General features: G+C 43.1%; 1 protein-coding gene across 2 annotated transcripts in view; it reads right to left on the bottom strand.

The window, feature by feature from the left end:
* LOC136847005 (putative inorganic phosphate cotransporter) overlaps positions 1-22,552 on the bottom strand; it is a 37,477-nt gene that overhangs the window by 9,807 nt on the left and 5,118 nt on the right. For both annotated transcript variants that reach the window (XM_067118256.1, XM_067118258.1), the window contains 3 exons: positions 19,576-19,677; positions 5,928-6,121; positions 468-701 (listed from right to left, as the gene is read on the bottom strand). In XM_067118256.1, coding sequence (XP_066974357.1) covers positions 468-701; positions 5,928-6,121; positions 19,576-19,677 — 530 coding nt within the window. The remainder of the gene's footprint in view (positions 1-467; positions 702-5,927; positions 6,122-19,575; positions 19,678-22,552) is intronic.

Raw genomic sequence — 22,552 nt, 5'->3', positions numbered from 1 at the left:
ATATATATATATATATATATATATATATATATATATATATATTATTGTATATATATGTATATATGTATATGCATATATATATATATATATATATATATATATATATATATATATATATACATATATCTCCGTTGAAGCCACATGTAATGTTTAAAAAGAAACGACAGAGTGCCCAGTACTTTTGTGTACCTTACACATTTTCAGGGCATGTGTTAAGTATACAAAAATACTCGAAACTCTGCCATTTCTTTCCAAACATTGCTTGTGGCTTCAAGTGACAGTGAAATCACGTTCATATTTGTGACTTTTAACCATATTCTGTGTGTGTGTGTTTGTGTTTGTGTTTGTTTGTGAGCGCTCATGCATGCGTGTATGGTTGCAGAAGTGAGTCCATACCCAAAAATACAAAAGCACCCCAAAATGTAAACAATCATTTTCAGGAAAACTAACTGGCAGAAAACACCCACCTGAAAAATCCCGGACACAATCCTGAGACCCACGAAGAGAGTGGTGGAGGTCCTGACACAGATGGGGGATAAGAGGCTTAGGATGGACACAGATAAGACACTGAACCCGTGCATAACACTCCCGCCCAGGTACTCGGAGGCGATACCTCCTAAAAGGTTGCCCACTGTGTACCCATAGAAGAAACAGCCCAGGATCATCCCTTGAGTTTCTTCGTCCCAGTCAAATTCTCCCATCTGACAAAGAGAGAAGGGTTGGGGGGGGGCGGTTAATCTTAGTCAGTTTTGGAAGATGGCCCGTTCAGTAGGTTTTACTACCAACCAGAAATCAGTAGAAGTCTGGGTAATGCAAAATGTTTTGAATGAGATGCCGCCGTGATCACTTCTGGTAGAGGGTGTTGTTTAGGGGGTTTTTTAAACCAGCCAAAACAAAGCTAAGTTTTTATGATAAGCAATCTTTTAAAAATTGTTAGTTTTCGTTAAGTTTATTATTATTATTGTTGTTGTTGTTATTATTTCCACATTCGGAAGATGAACTTTATTCATATGAAATAAACTCACTGGGGCCACTGACTTTAAATTCAAACTGTTCATTAGATAGAAGTAGCAGAAGGTAATGGGAAATACAGAGAAAAGAGATCGCTTATGATAAAAAGAAAAACTAAAAAAAAGTTAAGTAAATTATCAAAATACAAGGAGAATTGTATTAGTGTAGCAGTGCATTGCATATTCGGTTGAACTTCTGAAGATCCAATTGCACAACATTCTCAGGGAGGCTGCTCCGCAGTCCAATGGTGTGAGGAATAAAGGACCCCTGGGACTGAGAAATTGAACAGCGAGGCACATTTACTGCACACTGGTGCTGCTGTTCAGCTAATGCAGTTGCTCTCAGCAGGAAAAGAGAATCAGGTATCAATTGTGAATGTGCAAGATCTGTTAATTTACAGCTTAAGAAAGTTTGACAAACAAGGGACAATCCATTGATAGTCCAAGTCATAACTGCTAACATTAGGAAACATAAATCTACCAACTTGAATTACTCTGTCTAAGAGAGAGAAATCTCTGGCAGTAACAGACATCCCCACCAGAGAACAGTATTCCAATAAAGGATGGACAAATAACCTAAAACAGGTTGCACTGATTTTGTAAGAGCCCCGACGCTGTCTCTTCCAAACACGTGTGTGTTCGTGTGTTCGTCGATCGTCATCATCGGAGTCGACAGGACAAAACAGGAGCATCTCGTCTTCTTTCTCTACAGGAACGCGATTTCAACCATACAATATTTCCGTCTGTTTCTCCTTAAGCATTGTTGTCTTAATGTATGTACAATCACCACTACTTGCATTGCCATGCAAGCATTCTAATCATGTACTCATAATGTTCCAACGAATCTTCTGTATCAAACTGTGTGTATGTTTCGTATTGTAATTCGTACTCGTTCACTGTATATTATTATTTATTGTTTCGACCTCAGGTCACAGTCAATTCCATTGTCTCTCACGGCCCGGCGTCAGTCGGCCGCAATATAAGCCGCCTGGATCTGTAATAAAGCAGCAGTAACCTTTACCTGCTCGTTTCTTTGACACCCTTACACTGGTGACCCCGGAGTGACTCGAAGGACCCGGCCGACCCAAGATGACGACCCACGCGCCGATTGACCCTTCGCCGCCTCGCTGTTTCCCGCCGTTCCTGAGTTCTCAGTATTAGTCCGACCCTCCGAGATGACCCACTCCACCACCGGAGCCCTGGATACCTCCTCCAGGAAACCTGAAGCCGCCCCCGCACTCGTACTGGACGAGCTGACCAACGAAGGACCAGCCACGTCATCCTTCAACCTGCTGCCGCCCCTCTCGAGCTGGCTACCAAGGATCAGCCGCCGTCATCCTTCAGCCCTCGAGCCGGCCACCGAAGGATCATCCGACGTCACCCTTCAACCAGCTCCCGTCCTCCTCGAGCTCCTGCTGGTCGGTGCCGCCCTTCGGCCTCCTACCCGCCCCTAGCCCAAGCCCTTCGAGCCAACTACAATTGTCGCCAAGACAATTTCCGCATCGGTGCCTCGCTTGTGGGGGGAACATTGTAAGAGCCCGTCGCCCCGACGCCGTCTCTTCCAAACAATCAGACGTTACACACGTCTTGGGGGAGAGTACTTGTAAGAGCCCCGACGCTGTCTCTTCCAAACACGTGTGTGTTCGTGTGTTCGTCGATCGTCATCATCGGAGTCGACAGGACAAAACAGGAGCATCTCGTCTTCTTTCTCTACAGGAACGCGATTTCAACCATACAATATTTCCGTCTGTTTCTCCTTAAGCATTGTTGTCTTAATGTATGTACAATCACCACTACTTGCATTGCCATGCAAGCATTCTAATCATGTACTCATAATGTTCCAACGAATCTTCTGTATCAAACTGTGTGTATGTTTCTGTTTGTGAAGACGCCAAAGGTCTCTCCATTTCACATTTATTATGCTATTGCATTGTATCCATTAATCTGTCTTGAATCTCATGCAATTGGCCATATGTAGAATTTCCTGACCCTTCCACTGATGTATGTTTCATCACCGTATGTTAATCATGTCTCTTGATATCGCCATCTGTTTGTCTGCCGACAAACACAGATGTCTGAACCTTTTATGTCCGTTTTACCTGTCTGTGTGTAGACGCTACATTACCGCTCGCACACGTCAATAACATCTTCCAAGATTCTGTACATTTATCTCAGTAAGGAACAACCAATAAACCAGTTAACACCCAGCCATTATGTCGCTCATTCCCCAGTCCTTACAATTTGATCACTATATAAATATACAAGGCTTTATGAACAATGCTTAGCTTTTGTGCGGGATTTGCTGAAATTTTTTCAGTAGGTTTAAAAACTTACCCAGAAATGAATAAAAGTCAATGTATTAAAAATTTCTCTGAATGAGTCTAATGTTGATCAACTCTGGATGAAGTTATTGATAAAAAAAAAGGACCCCTTGCTTATTATTCTTATTACTAATTATATATAGATAACATTATATATATATATATATATATATATATATATATATATATATATATATATATATATATATATATATAATATAATGCTTAAGGTTCCTTCTCTCTAGTTACAGCAAACGCCTTCAAAAACTGTGTAAGGGGTTACAGTAAAATGAAGAGATAATCAACTATGTAAATATTACCAACTTGAAATGTTAACATTTCCTAAGAATCTTATCAACTACAGTAATCCCTCAATTATCTGGAACTCGACATTCTCTGACACATCCATACCAGAGATCAAGGCCCCCAAGATATGATATATATAAATTTTTAAAAATTTGAAAAAACTGCAATGCTGAGCAACCTCATGAAAATGTTGGTAACACTGCCGACACTCAGACTGACTGAGAGAGGGTTTGGGAGGTTAGGAGGCCTCGACTATAGTTTCCATGGTGGGGATGGGGGGGATGTGTAGGATGGCTTGGCGTCATTGGAGAGGAGGGGCAGTATGGAAGGGTAGACGGAGGCTTAGAGGCGGTTTTGGAAGGTGGGTGAAGCTGGGGAGCAGTTTCTGTGGCTGCGAGGGGGTGGGGATGCAGTGTCAGATGGGTGAAGAGGGCTAGGTAGACCTGACTTGATAGAGCTTGCTTGGTTTTGTGTTTTTTTTGTTTATGATATAATAATTCATATTTTATTAAAGGATATGTACAGTACAGAGAGAGAGAGAGAGAGAGAGAGAGAGAGAGAGAGAGAGAGAGAGAGAGAGAGAGAGAGACAGTACAGAGAGAGAGAGAGAGAGACAGTAGAGAGAGAGAGAGAGAGAGAGAGAGAGAGAGAGAGAGAGAGAGAGAGAGAGAGAGAGAGAGAGAGAACTGATGTATGTTTACATTAAAGCCTAATACAGTAACACATACTCTTACACTATTTTTTTATACTTTATGCCACAGTACTCATTTATATTTTTACTGTATTTTTTTGTCATTTCTTTAGTTTCACAAATTAAAAGATAAATGCAGTCATGTCTGTAGGGTACTTACATATGCACACACTCATTCCATGCCGTCAGTGAACTTGCTACAGCCTGTTTGATTTTGTCTTGCCTACATATGAAATTCGCATTTTAAATATTCTTACTGTTATTAGAGATGAAATATCAAGTGATAAAATATTCTCTTGTGTACTGTTAGGTGTGAGAATCACACTTAGAGTCAACTAAACTTGTAATGAAATATGGTACAGTAAATCAGACAAAGCAAAAAATATGACATGTACTCATTCAATGGCGTTTTGAACTTCCTGGAGTTTTAGTTTTGTATTTCTTTATTTACGGTACAGTCATTCAAATTTCACTAAATGATAGGTACATTACTGAGAGAGAGAGAGAGAGAGAGAGAGAGAGAGAGAGAGAGAGAGAGAGAGAGAGAGAGAGAGAGAGAGAGGGGTGAAATGAGGTATGTTTACATCGGCAAACAAACAAAATAGGAAACAGCTGTTTTGTGATTTCGATGGATTTTACTTAACAGAGTATTGTATATAGTGTACCTTTGTATACCTGTTTTACATCTATGAACAAAAATAAATTAATTCCATTAATACATTTGTTTCTTTTAGAAAATAAAAAAATATTTCTTAATTCTTTTGGTAGTAGGCTTAATCAGCTGATTCTAAGAACGTAAACATTATATATGGCGGAGTGATTGTCTCTTTTTATGCTTATTACGATGATAAAATATCAATATAATAATACAGTATATATCGTTTTTGTAACTAAAACACTTTCATTACCATTACCTTTATCTTAAATACAGCTGTATTAGCCTATTTGACTTTTGCAAATGGATACTATGAGTGTAACACCTGGGCTACAGTTCACACACAACCTACACATTTATCTCTTATATGGTAATACAATATGGTAACAACTGATAAGGAAGTTGCTGTATAAAAATACATCAATGGTCATAAAACCATGGTAGGCTGTGGGTAAACAGGTAGGCTACCTGCCTACTGAACTGTGTCATTTACTAGAGAGAGAAAAGAAGGGTTGCATTTTTTTTCAAAGTGTATTTGTACAGTATATGTTAAAGATATGGGGAAAATTGTAGATAACTGCATTTTGCATAAAGTTTTCAGTTTAAAGTGTGATGGTTGTTGGTCAAAGTCATACTGAGCATTTACAGTCATGTGGTATTGACAAGGTTAGGTAAGGAAGGGTATAGTGTTGTGCCTGAACACCCCTAGATATTTTTACTCGCCATTATTCGGGTTTCATCATTATGCGACGGACCCTTGGCTCTATTAATTAGGATAATTGAAGGATTACTGTACTTATCAGCCCAGAAAGTAATTGACGAAACAAATGATAATCTAATGATAATCTGCAGTGATGCTCAAAGACTACTGTTGCAAAATAGGGTCAAGGGGCCACAAAAACTAAGAAAACATAATGTAAATGAAGACTTTCCTGGCAGCTTACCGGGGTATCAGCACTAGTTCCATTAGACAAGGAGTGCGGTGGACAAACATCCATTTGATCTGTGATGTCAGAAGTTTTCAAAACCACCATAGCAACTATGGCTATGTTGATGTTGTTTCTGTTCATGTAGCTGATGGCCAAGGAGGAAATGAGCAGCAGGCAAAGGGCATGGCGGAGACCCCAGTCTCCATCCGCTGGAAACACGAGAGAGAGAGATGGAAATATGCATTGGAAATATATCTATTCCACACAATTTGTGAACAAATGTTATATTCAAAGGAAAGTAAAAAAGGGCAAATAATAAGGTTAATCAAATTATATATCACAATTCTTTTGTTCCCCTATAAACTGGGATCATTTATTTATATTACTAATACACACTGGATTCTTCTTTCATTCAACTGTCTTAGTGGAAAAGGACCTATTGCATTATACACACACACGTATATATATATATATATATATATATATATATATATATATATATATATATATATATATATATATATATATATATATATATATAATGAAATGCTTAAGAATATTGATGTATTATATTGTTGAATTTTTGGGGTGTTAAGAGGTTTGCTTGGAGACATTCTGGGCAAAGGTAAATGGAAACAACACCTACGTATTCAGTGAGTCAGTGCTGACGAAGGCCTAGCGTCAGTATGGCTTCTTACTGAGACAAGAGGCATCATACCCTGGGCAATGAGCTGGTCATGCCACTGTAAGTCGTCAAGATCCAGTGAGTGCGTTCATTCTTTAGCTTTCAGGGGCGTGTCACACTAAGTATGAACTTTTCAAATTGAGTACAGGTTAGACATTTTTAGAGTTAGATCCCTTTGTGCTCAGATCCACTTCCTTGGAAGATTTTGGGACTGCCTGTGAAGTGAGCTGGAACTTTATGTTCAAGAAAACCTGAATGGGTTTAATTAACCTTGTTTAACATGTAAGGTGTCAAAGAAACGAGCAGGTAAAAGTTACTGCTACTTTATTACAGATCCAGGCAGTTTATATAGCGGCCGACTGACGCCGGCCCACGAGAGACAATGGAATTGACTGTGACCTGAGGTCGAAACAAATAAACAATAATATGCAGTGAACGAGTATAAATTACAATACAAAACATACAGAACTACAATATGGATACAGTCTTGATGCCTGTGAATGAAGAAACATGTGATACACAATGTGTGACATTTGTATAAATACGCATAAAGTAAAAATGGTTAAAAATGTGTGACCTGGCACGTTTTAGGCGTGACTAATTGAGTTTGAAGAAAATGGGAAGTCACCAAAGAAAACATGCTCAGCGGAGACTTAATTAATGGCGCCGCCGAAACACTACGCTGGCGCCGATGTGGTGACTTTACAAATACTCCCCCCCCAAGACGAGGGACGCGTCTGACTAATCCCTGTATCTGCTGGGACGCTGAAGGGTGCCACGGCTCCTTGAAGATAACGGAGGGGTCTCCCACCTGTGAGGCTGCTGGTTGGGCGGTCCCTTCCTGGGGCGGCCGCGCCTGCGGGGGTGAGGGCGTGCTGGAGTGCAGCTGGGCGGAAGGGGTGCTGCGTCGCTGTCGGGACTCTCCGACAGAAAGGCGGGCTTTAAGCGGTCTATGGAAACCCAGTCGTCCTTGCCAGGGAGTGCCAGCTGGAACGCCTTGCTGTTTCGTTCCAGGAACGCGGAAGGGAACCCTGTAGGGCTTGGTTAGTGGTGGGCGGACGGCATCGACTCTGACAAAGACGTGGGTGGCGGATGACATCTGTGGCCGCATGAAGGTGGTTGCTTTGTCGATGTATGAGCGCCTGCAAGGGGGCGAACTTGCCGGCCACGTCGCGGAGCCTCTGCAGTGATGGGGGAGTGGCGACATCCGTCCACGAGCCCCCGGCACCACGAGGGGTTCCCCAGGTTTGTTCGGCTGCAGATGGGGTGCCGTCGGCTCTGGGGCGGTTCTCAACCCGAGGAGGACCCACGGCAGCTGATGTTTCCAGTCCTCGGCGGTGCAGCGGCCATGAGGGATGACTTTAGGGACCTGTGGAACCGTTCGACCAGGCCGTTGGCCGCTGGGTTGTACGCTGTGGTGGTGTGGTGCGTGGTCCACAGCAGTTGAGCCAGGGCAGACCACAACTCGAGAGGAAGGCGGGGCCCCTGTCGGTTGTGATGTGGTCCGGGACGCCGAAGCAGCTAACCCAACTGGAGAGCAGGGCCTCGGCGCGCGCGCGCTGGCGGTGGCTTCTTGCATGGGTGTGGCTTGGGCCACCTCGTCGAACGGTCTACCACCGCCAGGAGGTATCTGGATCCGCCTGATGGGGAAGGGGCCCGATGACGTCGATGTGGATGTGGCGAGCGCGCCCTGGCTGTGGGAACTCGCCTACCCCCGACTGCGTGTGACGACCCACCTTACTGGTCTGGCACTGCAGGCACTGTTTTGCCCAGGCCGTGGCGTCCTTTTGCACCCGTGCCAGACGAACTTTTTGAAAGCAGTTTGGCGTGGTCCTGCCGGAGGGGTGTGAGAGGCCGTGAATTATGTCGAATACCTGGCGGCGGCGTGAGGCTGGAACCAAAGGCCGGGCTGACCTGTGCTGATGTCGCAGAGCAGGCTGGGGCCTTCGGGGCGAGGGTCACGTCCCGCCACTTGAGGGATGTGATGGCGGTGCGGTATGCTGGGGTTTCTGGGTCAGCGGCCTGTTCTCTGGCAAGGTCCTGGTAATCTACACCAAGCTGCACTGTGTTCAACTCGACTCTGGAGAGGGCGTCTGCTACGGGATTTTTCTTGCCGGGGAGGTACCTGACGGAACAGGTAAATTCGGCTATGGCTGAGAGGTGGCGCTGCTGTCTGGAAGACCATGCGTCCCCCTGCTTCGTGAAGGCGTGAACCAGTGGCTGATGGTCTGTGAAGATTGTGAAGGGCGTCCCCTCCAGGAGGAACTTGAAGTGCCGAACTGCGCGGTACATCGCACAGAGTTCCCTGTCGAAGGTGCTGTAGCGGGTCTCTGCGGGATTGAACTTCTTGCTGAAGAAGGCGATGGGCTGGGGGGCGCCGTTGATGATTTGCTCCAGAACAGCACCGCAGGCGACGTTACTGGCGTCTGTCGTCAGCTGGAGGGGGGCCTTGGGATCCTGGTGTGCCAAGGCGGTTGCCTTGGCAAGGGCGGTTTCGTCAGGAAAAGGCCCGCTGCTGCCTGGGTCCCCAAGACAGGGACTTCGGTTGGCCTTTTAGGACTTCCGTTAGGGGGGCCGTGGTGTGCGCGATCCCGGGGATGAACCGCCTGTAGAAGTTTACCATCCCAAGGAACTCCTGGACGGCCTTGATGGAGGTGGGTGTCGGGAACCTGGCTACGGCTGCTACTTTCGATGTAAGAGGGCGGACGCCTGTCGGAGACACCTCGTGACCCAGGAATTCTGCTTTCTGTACGCCGAAGGTACACTTGTCAAAGCGGACGACGAGGCCGTTCTCTTGGAGGCGCTGGAGGACTGCCCTGATGTGTCTCTGGTGTTCGCTGTGAGACCTGGAAAACATGAGAATGTCGTCGACGTAGCAGACGCAGAACTTTAGGTCCCCCAGGATGCTGTCCATGAGCCGCTGGAAGGTGGCCCCGGCGTTCCTCAGCCCGAAGGTGGAGAAGGCAAACACATAGGACCCGAAGGGCGTGATGATGGCCGTCTTTGGTATATCCTCTGGCGCAACAGGTACCTGGAAATAAGATTTAAGAAGGTCCAATTTAGTGAATATTTTGGCCCCGTGAAAGGAGGCCGTGAGGTCCTGCATGTTGGGTAGAGGTTAGTGGTCGGGCTCTGTTGCAATGTTGAGCCGCCTGTAGTCGCCGCAGGGTCTCCAGGAGCCGTCCGGTTTCTGCACCATGTGGAGGGGGGAGGCCCATGGACTGGAGGCTTTCCTGCAGATGCCCATCCGCTCCATCTCCGCGAATGCTTTTTTTGCCTCCTGAAGGCGCTGAGGCGGAAGCCTGCAGAACTTCGCATGTGTCGGGGGCCCTTTAGTCGTTATATGGTGGTATATGCCGTGCTTGGCTGGGGCCCCGGGGACTTGGCGAAGCTCGGGCTTAAATACCTCAGGGAACTCTGACAGTAGGTGTGCATACTGGTGGGGAGCGACGGCGCTGATGGTGGGTCTGGGTCCCGCTGTTAACGGGAGAGACCGGCAGGAGTCGGTATCGAGGAGGCGCTGCGCCCACGCCGACTAGCAGGCCAAAGTGCGCCAGAAAATCGGCCCCAGGAGTGGGGTTCCCACGCTCGCGACGATGAAGTCCCAGGAGTAACTCTGGCCAAGGATGGAGATCGACAGGGGCCTGGTGCCGTAGGAGGATGGGGGTTCCGTTGGCGGCCGTCAGGAAAGCGGCCGGGTCTGGTGTCTGGTTGCGGTCCTCTCTGGATGCTGGGAAGACCGATTTAAAGGCCCCTGTGTCGACCAGCATCATCCTGCCGGAGACGGTGTCACGGACGTAAAAACCTACTGTTTTTGAGGCCCTGGGTTCTTCGGCTGCCATGGTGGCCTGCCCTGCTGGCCGCCGCCACCCCCGTTTTTTGAACAGGCGAACGAGCAGGGCGGCAGGCAGTTTCGGCGTCCTTTCCGAACCACTTGTGGTAGCGACAGAAGCCCGGGACCTCCATCTGCTGTGGTTCGGTGGATGTCTGTTGGCGATGGCGTTGACGGGCTGCTCACGTCCTCTTCAGGCTGGACGGAGCTGACCGGCTGTGTGGTCGGTTTTAGCCGCTGTGAAGCCTTGACGGAGTCTGTGAGATGTTGCGCCGTCTCTATGAGGTCCTCGATAGGCATGGTGTAGGGGTGAGCGATCTGGTTGCGTACCTCCGGGAGGAGTTGGCGAAGGTAGATTTCCCGTGTATAAGCTTATCTCCTGCCGCTTCTTTGTGCCACCCAAGTCTGGTAGTGACAGGAGATCCATGACCATGCTCCAAGCGTCTCTTGAATTGAGGTCGTGGCGTGGGTTTATGGCAAGGTCGATAGCACGGCGGCCCGCCGGCGATGGGCAGGGAGCAAGCTTCGAGGAGGAACTTTTTGTGGTGCTGTATGTGAGGGTGTGTGTTTGGTACTCGCGAGATGAGTTTTCTGTACACGTCCTCCGGAAGGGCGTTGAGCACTGTGTCGGCCTGTAGGATTTCGTTCGTCAGGTCCGCGATTCTGAAGTGGCTCTCCACCCTGCGCAGCCACATCGATGGGTTCCCCTGCATAAACGGCGGCAGTTTTATGGTGAGGGCGGCCCGCGATTTTGTTGCCCAGCCGTCGTGTGTTCGGGGCGCTGGTGTGGAGTTGCGGGAGGGCCTCGATGCAGCGGCGGGCGCAGGTGTGATGGGAGGTAGGTAAACCTCCGAGTCCGCGGGGTCCGCGTTTAACTGCATTAAGGAGGGGATATCCGCGTCCATGCTCGCTCCTTTGACCCCTTACTGGAGTGGGGTACTCGCGTCAGTAGGCACTTTCGTGCGCCGTGTGGTTCCGCTAGTGACGCTGGTGGGGTACGCCGACGAGAATCAGCACGCTCAAACGCTGGTTACAGCGCAGTGTTTAGGCCGCTAAGAGCATTTTGGAGAAATCCTGGAGCCAAGACTAAGTCGCCGTGTCGGTCCGTTAATGGCTCCGGGATACTTGGGGGTCACCACTGTAGGGTGTCAAAGAAACGAGCAGGTAAAAGTTACTGCTACTTTATTACAGATCCAGGCAGTTCATATAGCGGCCGACTGACGCCGGCCAGTGAGAGACAATGGAATTGACTGTGACCCGAGGTCGAAACAAATAAACAATAATATGCAGTGAACGAGTACAAATTACAATACAAAACATACAGAACTACAATATGGATACAGTCTTGATGCCTGTGAATGAAGAAACATGTGATACACAATGTGTGACATTTGTATAAATACGCATAAAGTAAAAATGGTTAAAAATGCGTGACCTGGCACGTTTTAGGCGTGACTAATTGAGTTTGAAGAAAATGGGAAGTCACCAAAGAAAACATGCTCAGCGGAGACTTAATTAATGGCGCCGCCGAAACACTACGCTGGCGCCGATGTGGTGACTTTACAAACACATACTGATTTATTTTTATCTGCTATGTCTCTGATTTTTATTACCAGGTTTAATTATGTGCATTTCTTTTGGGGTTGGTAACGTGGGAAAACATCCCATATTTATTTTTTCTCTGTGCCTATTTTTAAAAGTTGTGCTTTCCCTTTGGTTCCTCAGATGTAATGAATAGAGGCCAATATGAATGGAGAGGAATGTGACTTATCATGACTTCATTCGTGTTGACTTATTTTGATATTTTTGTTGTAAAGACTCAACTGGTGGATGTTGATAGCACTATGTTATATTTCTTACTTGGTTAATTGGGTTAATTCTGGGTCACAGATATTTCAATTTCAATTTTATTTAATTTCAAACCACTTCCCATGCTAAATTACTGAATAAATTGCATTTTTTGGTAGTGAAGTGTTTGCTTTCCTTAGTTCAGCTAGTGACTTGGATGATGATGATGAGAGAGAGAGAGAGAGAGAGAGAGAGAGAGAGAGAGAGAGAGAGAGAGAGAGAGAGAGAGAGAGAGAGAGATGTGCTGACCCAGTACTGGCCATTGCTACCAGAGAACCTTTGAGATATGAGATGATATGACATTGTTCTTAAAACAGATGTGGAAGGAGGTTATGACCCTATCTGACTTTGTTAATAGGACACAATAGTTGGTGGCAGCTGACCTTCTTGACCTTACGACCTTTAACAGCTTCTGAAGGACTGGTAATGGGGAGTTTAGGCTGGATTAGGGTGTGTTCCAATAACCTTTGAGACATTCGGTTGTTAAGAGTGGTGTTTTGATGACCCAGGATTTTTTATTCGACTGGGGGAAGAGGTGTGATTCATTGCCAATTGCTAATGGTCTTTTGTGGGTTGAAAGACGTATGCAGAGTATGTATTTCTTTTCAGGTTAGGTGTGGTTTCTGGGTTCTTTTGTGGTGCAAGTGGAGGACGAAGAAGGGGGATATTGATACATAAGTGTTCTCTTTTTGGTTGGTTGTCATAAGGGCTTAGTGGGGAATAAGCCGGATTGAGAGTGAGTTGTGTTTCTGATGGCGTTGCAATTAACTAGGGCGTTGCTGCTGGCGACGTACTCGTGACGTAGTTTAGTAGGCGAAGTCTACCGCTTCCTTCCCATTCTCTTTGAGTGCGTTTTCTATGTATGTGGGGGCAGACTGGGGTAGTTAGAGCAGGTGTGACTTGCACTTTTTTTTTTCTGCCATCGGCAATCCGCATTGGCAACCAGGAAATAATTTGGAAATTATGGAATACTTTGTTTGTCTTAATATTTTAATTATTTTTGAGGCACTTGGGTTATTGTGTTGATAATTGCTTGACGGTTGTTGGGTTATTGGGAATGAATATTTCTTATGCTATTGGGTAAACATTTCTTAGTGTTTTTGGTTTTTTTTAATTTTGGTTAGTGAATGAAGTTGAGATCAGGTCATGTTGTTGGGACTTGGAGTTTTATTACCCCCAACAATATGGCAGAGGGTGCCGTAGATAACGACAAGGTAACTGTCTTTCACAAGTTTACATCGGGAGTTCAGCCATTCCCAGTCCCTCTTGAAATTTTTATCAAGGGTGTGCTGAATTACCTTGTCGCCAAGAAAATTATGGATGGGGTAGAGGCTCTGAATGAAGCAAAAAGATTCTTCAGTTTAGATAAAGGGACTTAGGACAACGTTGTCGGAGTCATCCATTTGGAAATTGTAAGACATGGGACAATCTCAAGAAGTTTCTGAGGACAGCATATGGAGCGGCTGAAGACAGAGATGCAGTTCAAGACCTTAGGTCGCTCTTTAAGATTCGTAAGGGCAAGGATTCTTTGGTTAGATTTAGTGCCAGATGCTTTGATGCTGCAAGAGATTTTTCAAAGAAATTAAGAGCATCCAGCTGGGTAAAGGGTAACAATATTTCTGTGGATGACCTGGGGAAATTACTCCAGTTCGCATGGATGCTTAATGATGTTCCTGATGCGTTTCGATAAAAGGATAGAAAAGGGGTCTGATGAAGCCTTGCTTTTCTCGCAGGTTCACAAACACCTGTCGAAATGTCATGGTGTGGATAGCACTTTCATAAATGGGATGCTGAGGGTTTCCGGATCTCTTCCAATACACCTGCCACACGGTGATTCTAGTTCCCCTTCTACGAGGTTGTGTGCCAAGACAGTGGATAGTAGGGGTTCTATGGGTTCAATGTCACAGGTCTGTTGCTTTAATTGTGATAGACAGGGTCACACCAAAAAGTTTTTCAGAGCACGGTTGGTGGTTTTGTCCGGTTCTTAAACGGGAGGAATTTAGGAGTGCGCCTCAGGGTTCTGGCATTTCTAATAGAAGAACTCCTCGAGGGGGGGTTTTCGAAGGTTTCTAGGGACTGAAGGAATTTTTGAGGGACCAAACAACAAAAGGGGGAAAAGGTGATGGGTGTTTCTTGTGATATTGGACTTCTGGCTGAGCCCTTAGAGCCGAAGCCAATTGTGAAATGGTCTGTGCATGGCGTCGATGTCTTGGTATTTACTGATACTGGTGCATCTGTTAACCTGAAGAATTATGATTTATACTGATTGGTGTTTCCTGATCACTGTTTGAGGCCTACTAAAGAGACATTATGTGATGTTCAAGCAAATAGGTTGAGTGTTTTAGGTTACACGGACATTTGTTTTTCCTAGTTCTTCTTTGGAGGGGTGGTAGAGCTTTCGACTGGCACGCTGTTGGCCCAGCGTTCGACTCTCCGAGCCGCCAATGAAGAATTAGAGGAATTTATTTCTGGTGATAGAAATTCATTTCTCGTCATAATGTGGTTCGGATTCCACAATAAGCTCTAGGTCCCGTTGCTAGGTAACCAGTTGGTTCTTAGCCACGTAAAAATAAGTCTAATCCTTCGGGCCAGCCCTAGGAGAGCTGTTAACCAGCTCAGTGGTCTGGTTAAACTAAGATATACTTAACTTTTTTTTTGGGGGGGAAGTAAAGCTTTTATAGAGCCAATGTAGGCTTTACAAGGGGCTGTTTTGGGGAATACTTGCAACTGGGTCACCCAGCGTGCTGGCGAAACAGAATCTTGGTTCATACGGGGGTAGGCAGTGTAACTGTTGGGGCACCTGGGGATTTTGTCCTGTACAAGGAAATTGATTAGATTAAAGGGGATCATGATTAGGGATCGGGTGTTGATAACGATTTATGGGTTGATACTGAATGTGTTTCTGAGGGAAAGAAGTGTTATAAGGGTATTTTATCAGAAGATGTGGTTTTGGGCCCAGGTATGGTTGCTCTGGTGAAAGTCCGAGTGAAAGATGTAAAAATGCCCAGACAGGTATGTGAGTGAGGATAGCAAGAAGCTCAAGGGGGTAGTGAATACAGTTCCTATAAGCAATGTGTGTGATGCTGGGGTTACTTGGGTAGAATTACTAAACTGTAACGGTTCAGTTCGAAGATATCAGCAGAATACCTATGTGGTATATTTTAAAGATTGGGTTGTTGACAATAATTCGGTTGCTATCGTAGGGGACGACAATGAATTTTCAGAGGCAGAATTACAGGTTAGGAGAAAGGTTTTTAGGGAACATTTAGCTAATGCTGATTATAAAGAGTATATAGGGTGGAAAATGTTTTGGCTGAGTTTGCAGATATTGTTGCCCTTAAAGGGGATAAGTTGGGGTTAACTGATGTGTTAGAGAACAAGGTTCATTTTGAGGATGAGACTAAGCCTATTATTGTCCCTTATATAGGATTCCTTTGAAGATTAGGAAACAGGTAGAGCAAGAGGTCAATAAGTGGAAGAGGAAGGTATAATTAGACCCAGTTCCTCACCTTTTAATTTTCCATTGTTAGTAGTGCCTGAGAAGGATGGCTCAGTACGAGTGTGTGCGGATTTTTGTAAGTTGAATGGTAAGTTGATCCCAAACCGCTATCCTGTGGCATGTTTACCAGATTTGTGTGTGGAAATTGGTGGCAAGAACATTTATTCTTCAACTGATCTCATGCAGGGGTTTTTGCAGGTTCCTCTTAGTGAGAAAAGCTGCAAGTAAACTGCTTTTTCTTTACCAGAGGTACATTATTAATTTGCGTGGATGTCGTTTAGTTTATCAGGTAGCCCTAGGACATTTACGAGGCTAGTGAATACAGTATTGCATGGGTTACCGGGGAAACAAGTTTTTGTCTACATGGATGATATCTTGATTGCCACTGATTCTATTGATGAACATTTAGAGGTACTTAGGGAAGTTTTTAGGAGGCTCAGGTTAGTGGGTTTGAAGACTGAATTAGCCAAGTGTGATTTCTTGAGGAAGCAGATAGTATATTTGGGTCATGTTATTTCTAAGGAAGGTGTCAGGGTAAATGGGGACAAGGTTAGGGTGACTGTGGATTTTCCTACTCCTAAAAATAAGTATATTCATTCTTTCTTGGCCATGGCGGGATTTTTCCGGAGACTTGTGAAAGGTTTTTCCACTCCATCGTCTCCGCTGACAAATGTGTTGAGGGATGATATGCAGTTTGTGTTGGGTGAGAGGCAACAGTTGGCCTTTCAAAAAATTAAAGAGGCTTTAATGGGTCCCCTGGTGCTGAAGTTTCCAGATTTCAAGCAACCTTTCACGTTGGTGACAGATGCCAGTCACAAGGGCATAGGAGCTTGCCTTATGCATAAATCTGAGGGTAAATTGCATCCTATCACATTCTACAGTAGGAAGTTTAAGACGCGAGGGAGTAATGAGATGTCTATGTGCACAACAGACAAAGAGGCGTTTGCGGTAGTGTCTAGTTTGGTTCGTTTTATTCTTACTGCAACGTTTCGAGACCAATGTCTCATCATCCAGGCTAAAATGAAAGATAAAAACTAGTAAACAATACAACATAAATTATTTTTTGTTGACACGCAAAACATTGAATAAAGCAATGCAAAGCAAGATAAAACATTGAAATAAAAATTACTCTACAAAAGAAAGAAACATATTTAAAGTTAAGAGTAGTTAAAAAGACACCTTATCTCAACGGAGTTCAGTTGCTGTATGGAAAATGTACCGAAAGTAAGCAACAAGAAGGGCGTGGTTTACGCTATATACAAGGGAACAGATAAAGAGTGGTTGTTTAAGGTGGGAACTAGTTTCTTTATAGCTAGAGATTCTAATATTGGAAGGCGGTGCTCATATGGACTTGATAATATCATCTTAAGATCCTTATAATTTAAATTATTTTTGCAAAATTTCCCATGATTCCTAAATATGTGCATCACATCTCACCTTAAACAGGTGGCACATTGAGACAAGGTGTCTTTTTAACTACTCTTAACTTTAAATATGCTTCTTTCTTTTGTTGAGTAATTTTTATTTCAATGCTTTATCTTGCTTTGCTTTGCTTTATTCAATGTTTTGCGTGTCAACAAAAAATAATTTGTTATGCTGCACCGTTTACTAGTTTTTCTCTTTCATTTTAGCCTGGATGATGAGACATTGGTCTCGAAACGTTGCAGTAAGAATAAAGTGAATTATGTTTCACGCTGTCTTCTATGCCTTCTGGTTTTATATGTATATATGTATATATTTTTATAAATATTTTGCTGTTCGCCCTTTTTGCATCATTTTACGAAGGGATATCATTCTAACAAAGACAGGACAGTGTCTCTGTCGAAGCTAAGAGAACGCGGGCGACGGAGGTAGGCCGTGTGTTTTCAAAAAAGTAATGTCTTTTAGTAGCGGATAGGTTAGCATTAGGGGCCTAACCCACAGGGAGGGTTTTTACCAAGTCGCCTCTACTGAAGGTGATCTTAAGCTTCCTTTTTCCCTGTTCTATGCATTCGGCAATGTTTTGTCAAATTTTCAGACTGCCGGAGGCTACATACAAGCGTTACTGACAAGACACAGCGCCCTGACCTAACCCACAAAAGGCAGAGAGAGACTGACTTTCAGACTAAGAGCACACGTCGTGCTCAGGCTAACTTTATGCTTTTTCCTCCTCTTGTCTTTGTTTTACTAGTGAATCGACAATACACTTTTTTTTTCAAGAATCTCAATTGTCAGTTGCATTGCACAAGCAGCCCACATAAACGGTAAGTCTGGAATTGACAAATATTTGCTGATTGCTGGTAACTCTTCCTCTGTACTTACTTTTTCCATTGTTTCCCCTTTCGCCACCATTTACGAGAGAACCTGATATAATCATATTTCTTTCAGGAAGTCGAGTATATGAATACTAATTGCCTAGTGAAATTGCATAAGCTATTCCCATGCAGTAAGTAGGAATTAGGGAAGGTCAAGTGTAAGTAAGTGCAGGCAAGCCTTGGATCCTGATATCACCATTGTTTGGAAGAGAAATAGCCTTTACCAATACTAAAACTGCGTACCATATCCGCTAGTGTACAAACATCGTTGCGTTATATTTTTAGTTGAAGCAGGGAAAATTGACTGTGTCCGACGTTGACTAAGTGATTCCTGTAATTTCCCTTGCTATCACAGTACATTTTCCTTTGTTGGGACTAGTTGGGTGATGCAAGGGGTTTGATTTAATTCATTAGTTATAGAAATAATCCAATTATTCAATCATAGTTCCGACTGGCGACCTAGTCCAATTAAGTAATTGTCTGTCTTTTGGGGGTAACTTTTAGCTTCAATTGACAGTTTACATGTGTCTTCGGCGAAGCAGGACTACATAAAATACAGTAATCAACTTAAAAACTCATCAGCCAAAGCCCACACACACACACACACACTATATATATATATATATATATATATATATATATATATATATATATATATATATATATATATATATATATATATATATATATATATATATATATATATATATATAATATATATATATATATAATGTATGCATATGTGTATATATATATATATATATATATATATATATATATATATATATATATATATATATATATATATATATATATATATATATATATATATATATATATATATATATATATATATATATATATATATATATATATATATATATATATATATATATTATATATATATAGATATATATATATATATATACTTATATATATATATGTAGAGTCTACTGGCCACTTTTTATCAGGTACCTATGTAATTGTAATAGCCATGATGCCCTCTTAACTTCTCGAATTCTTAGCTCTTTTTTGGATACGCTTGTCACTACAAAAGCCTAAAGATCCAAGTGCAAGAAATTGAAGTTGTGGGAATTGCAATTACATATGTATATATGTATGTGTATATATGTGTGTGAATATACATATATATAATATAAATATATATACATATATATATGTGTATATGTATATATATACTGTATATATAAGTATATATGTATATGTATATATATGTTTATGTAAATATATACATACATATACATGTATACATATGTGTATGTATATATTTATGTCTATATATGCATATGTATATATATATATATGTATATATATATGTATATGTACATATATACGAATATATATGTATATATTTATATATATGTATATATATATATATATATATATATATATATATATATATATATATATATATATATGTGTGTGTGTGTGTGTGTGTGTGTGTGTGTGTGTGTCATACGAATGGTGTACTGGGATTTACTTACATACAACCTCATCCTCATCCAGGTCAGCGGCCGTGCTTGCACCAGAGGAAACTGCTTCTCCGTATGTGTTCATCTGCTTTTCCACCTCGTCCAATTCCGCCCCTAAAAAAATGTCATTCATTTAGTCAAGCAAACTATAAAGTTGTTAACAAAATTTCTTGTTCTATCCGTGTGCGTGCATTCCTTCTTGTTATGTTTCTGCTTAACCAAGCAATGGTGCCTTTGCCTGTAACGCTGAAGCCGTGTGTTATCAGCCTAATGACATTTGTCCATGGTTTTCGTTACAATCAGCACGGATCTTTCTTTGTGCGTAATCCAGCAAATGAAGACAAACAAACAGGCAGACAAAGTAACAAGCAAACATAAAAGACAGACCAACCGATGCCAAAACATCACCTCCCTAACTAAGGTAAAGATTTTGGTCAACGTTCATCTTAGAAAAGCGCAGGTTCTTGTGGTCAACATTATTTACGGATGCATATGTGTATGTTGCTTCATAATATGTTTATATTTTTGAGATATTGCTTATAAATTATCTAAGATTAAATTTATGTATTCAACACATTCAAATAATAAAAAATACTTTTCAGTTTGACCTTATATTCCAATACCAAAGCTTCGGCAGTATAGTATCGAGCTCCTTATTCTGAGGTTTGAGCAGATAACAGCGTAAATACCAGAGACGAGGATATGTTCTCATTAGGGGTTTTAATCTTAAACACTTTCTTATCATCAGAGAAATTGTCTTTTTGCTTAATCGTTTTTGCATTACATTTTAATTGTATTGGGAATTTATCCTAACCCCAATAGAGATGACAGTATATATGACATCATGACCCCAAAGCATTGTTTGTTATGAATAGTGCTACTGCTAATCATCAGGACCCTCTTGTCGCTGGTGACAATCTACGACAGATCTCTTGAAAACCAGTTTTTTTTTTTTCACAGTTCCAGAAGCCTACTGTTATATTTGGTCATTATTACGCAAGATTTTAGTCCTACCAAATGTTTCTAACATACCTCAGGTCGATGTTTTTATTATTGGTCTCTCTGGTCACTGAGGTGTCTCAATGTATCGGTATATTTCCGGTACCAATACTGAAAAACACTTCTGCCTGAGTATAGTACGTCCTTTTATAATTAAGACGGTGACTGTATACTGTTATTAAAACAAAAAATCCCATAAATTCATACCCACTGTCTCTCAGTTACATATTAAGTGGGATTAGCAGAAATTTTAGATTGTTATATGCTCTTACCTACACGCACACACACACAAAACAAATTTGAAAGTTTAGTCAAATGGTCACTTTTGGCATAAGGATTTGTTGCAGACGGACTCACCAAACATTTTGATGCAGACAGACTCGCCAAACATTTTGATGCAGACGGACTCGCCAAACATTTTGATGCAGACGGACTCGCCAAACATTTTGATGCAGACGGACTCGCCAAACATTTTGATGCAGACGGACTCGCCAAACATTTTGATGCAGACGGACTCGCCAAACATTTTGATGCAGACGGACTCGCCAAACATTTTGATGCAGACGGACTCTCCAAACATTTTGATGCAGACGGACTCGCCAAACATTTTGATGCAGACGGACTCGCCAAACATTTTGATGCAGATGGACTCGCCAAACATTTTGATGCAGACAGACTCGCCAAACATTTTGATGCAGACGGACTCGCCAAACATTTTGATGCAGACGGACTCGCCAAACATTTTGATGCAGACGGACTCGCCAAACATTTTGATGCAGACGGACTCTCCAAACATTTTGATGCAGACGGACTCGCCAAACATTTTGATGCAGACGGACTCGCCAAACATTTTGATGCAGATGGACTCGCCAAACATTTTGATGCAGACGGACTCGCCAAACATTTTGATGCAGACGGACTCGCCAAACATTTTGATGCAGACGGACTCGCCAAACATTTTGATGCAGACGGACTCGCCAAACATTTTGATGCAGTCGGACTCGCCAAACATTTTGATGCAGACGGACTCGCCAAACATTTTGATGCAGACGGACTCGCCAAACATTTTGACGCAGACGGACTCGCCAAACATTTTGATGCAGACGGACTCGCCAAACATTTTGATGCAGACGGACTCGCCAAACATTTTGATGCAGACGGACTCGCCAAACATTTTGATGCAGACGGACTCTCCAAACATTTTGATGCAGATGGACTCGCCAAACATTTTGATGCAGACGGACTCGCCAAACATCCAAACATTTTGATGCAGACGGACTCGCCAAACATTTTGATGCAGACGGACTCGCCAAACATTTTGATGCAGACGGACTCGCCAAACATTTTGATGCAGACGGACTTTCCAAACATTTTGATGCAGACGGACTCGCCAAACATTTTGACGCAGACGGACTCGCCAAACATTTTGATGCAGACGGACTCACCAAACATCCAAACATTTTGATGCAGACGGACTCGCCAAACATTTTGATGCAGACGGACTCTCCAAACATTTTGATGCAGACGGACTCGCCAAACATTTTGATGCAGACGGACTCGCCAAACATTTTGATGCAGAAGGACTCGCCAAACATTTTGATGCAGACGGACTCGCCAAACATTTTGATGCAGACGGACTCGCCAAACATTTTGATGCAGACGGACTCGCCAAACATTTTGTTGCAGACGGACTCGCCAAACATTTTGATGCAGACGGACTTGCCAAACATTTTGATGCAGACGGACTCGCCAAACATTTTGATGCAGACGGACTCGCCAAACATTTTGATGCAGACGGACTCACCAAACATTTTGATGCAGACGGACTCGCCAAACATTTTGACGCAGTCGGACTCGCCAAACATTTTGATGCAGACGGACTCGCCAAACATTTTGACGCAGACGGACTCACCAAACATTTTGACGCAGACGGACTCGCCAAACATTTTGACGCAGACGGACTCGCCAAACATTTTGACGTAGACGGACT

Source organism: Macrobrachium rosenbergii, chromosome 16 (genome assembly GCF_040412425.1).
Source record: "Macrobrachium rosenbergii isolate ZJJX-2024 chromosome 16, ASM4041242v1, whole genome shotgun sequence".
Taxonomy (NCBI): domain Eukaryota; kingdom Metazoa; phylum Arthropoda; class Malacostraca; order Decapoda; family Palaemonidae; genus Macrobrachium; species Macrobrachium rosenbergii.
This window is presented reverse-complemented; position numbering and strand designations above follow the sequence as displayed.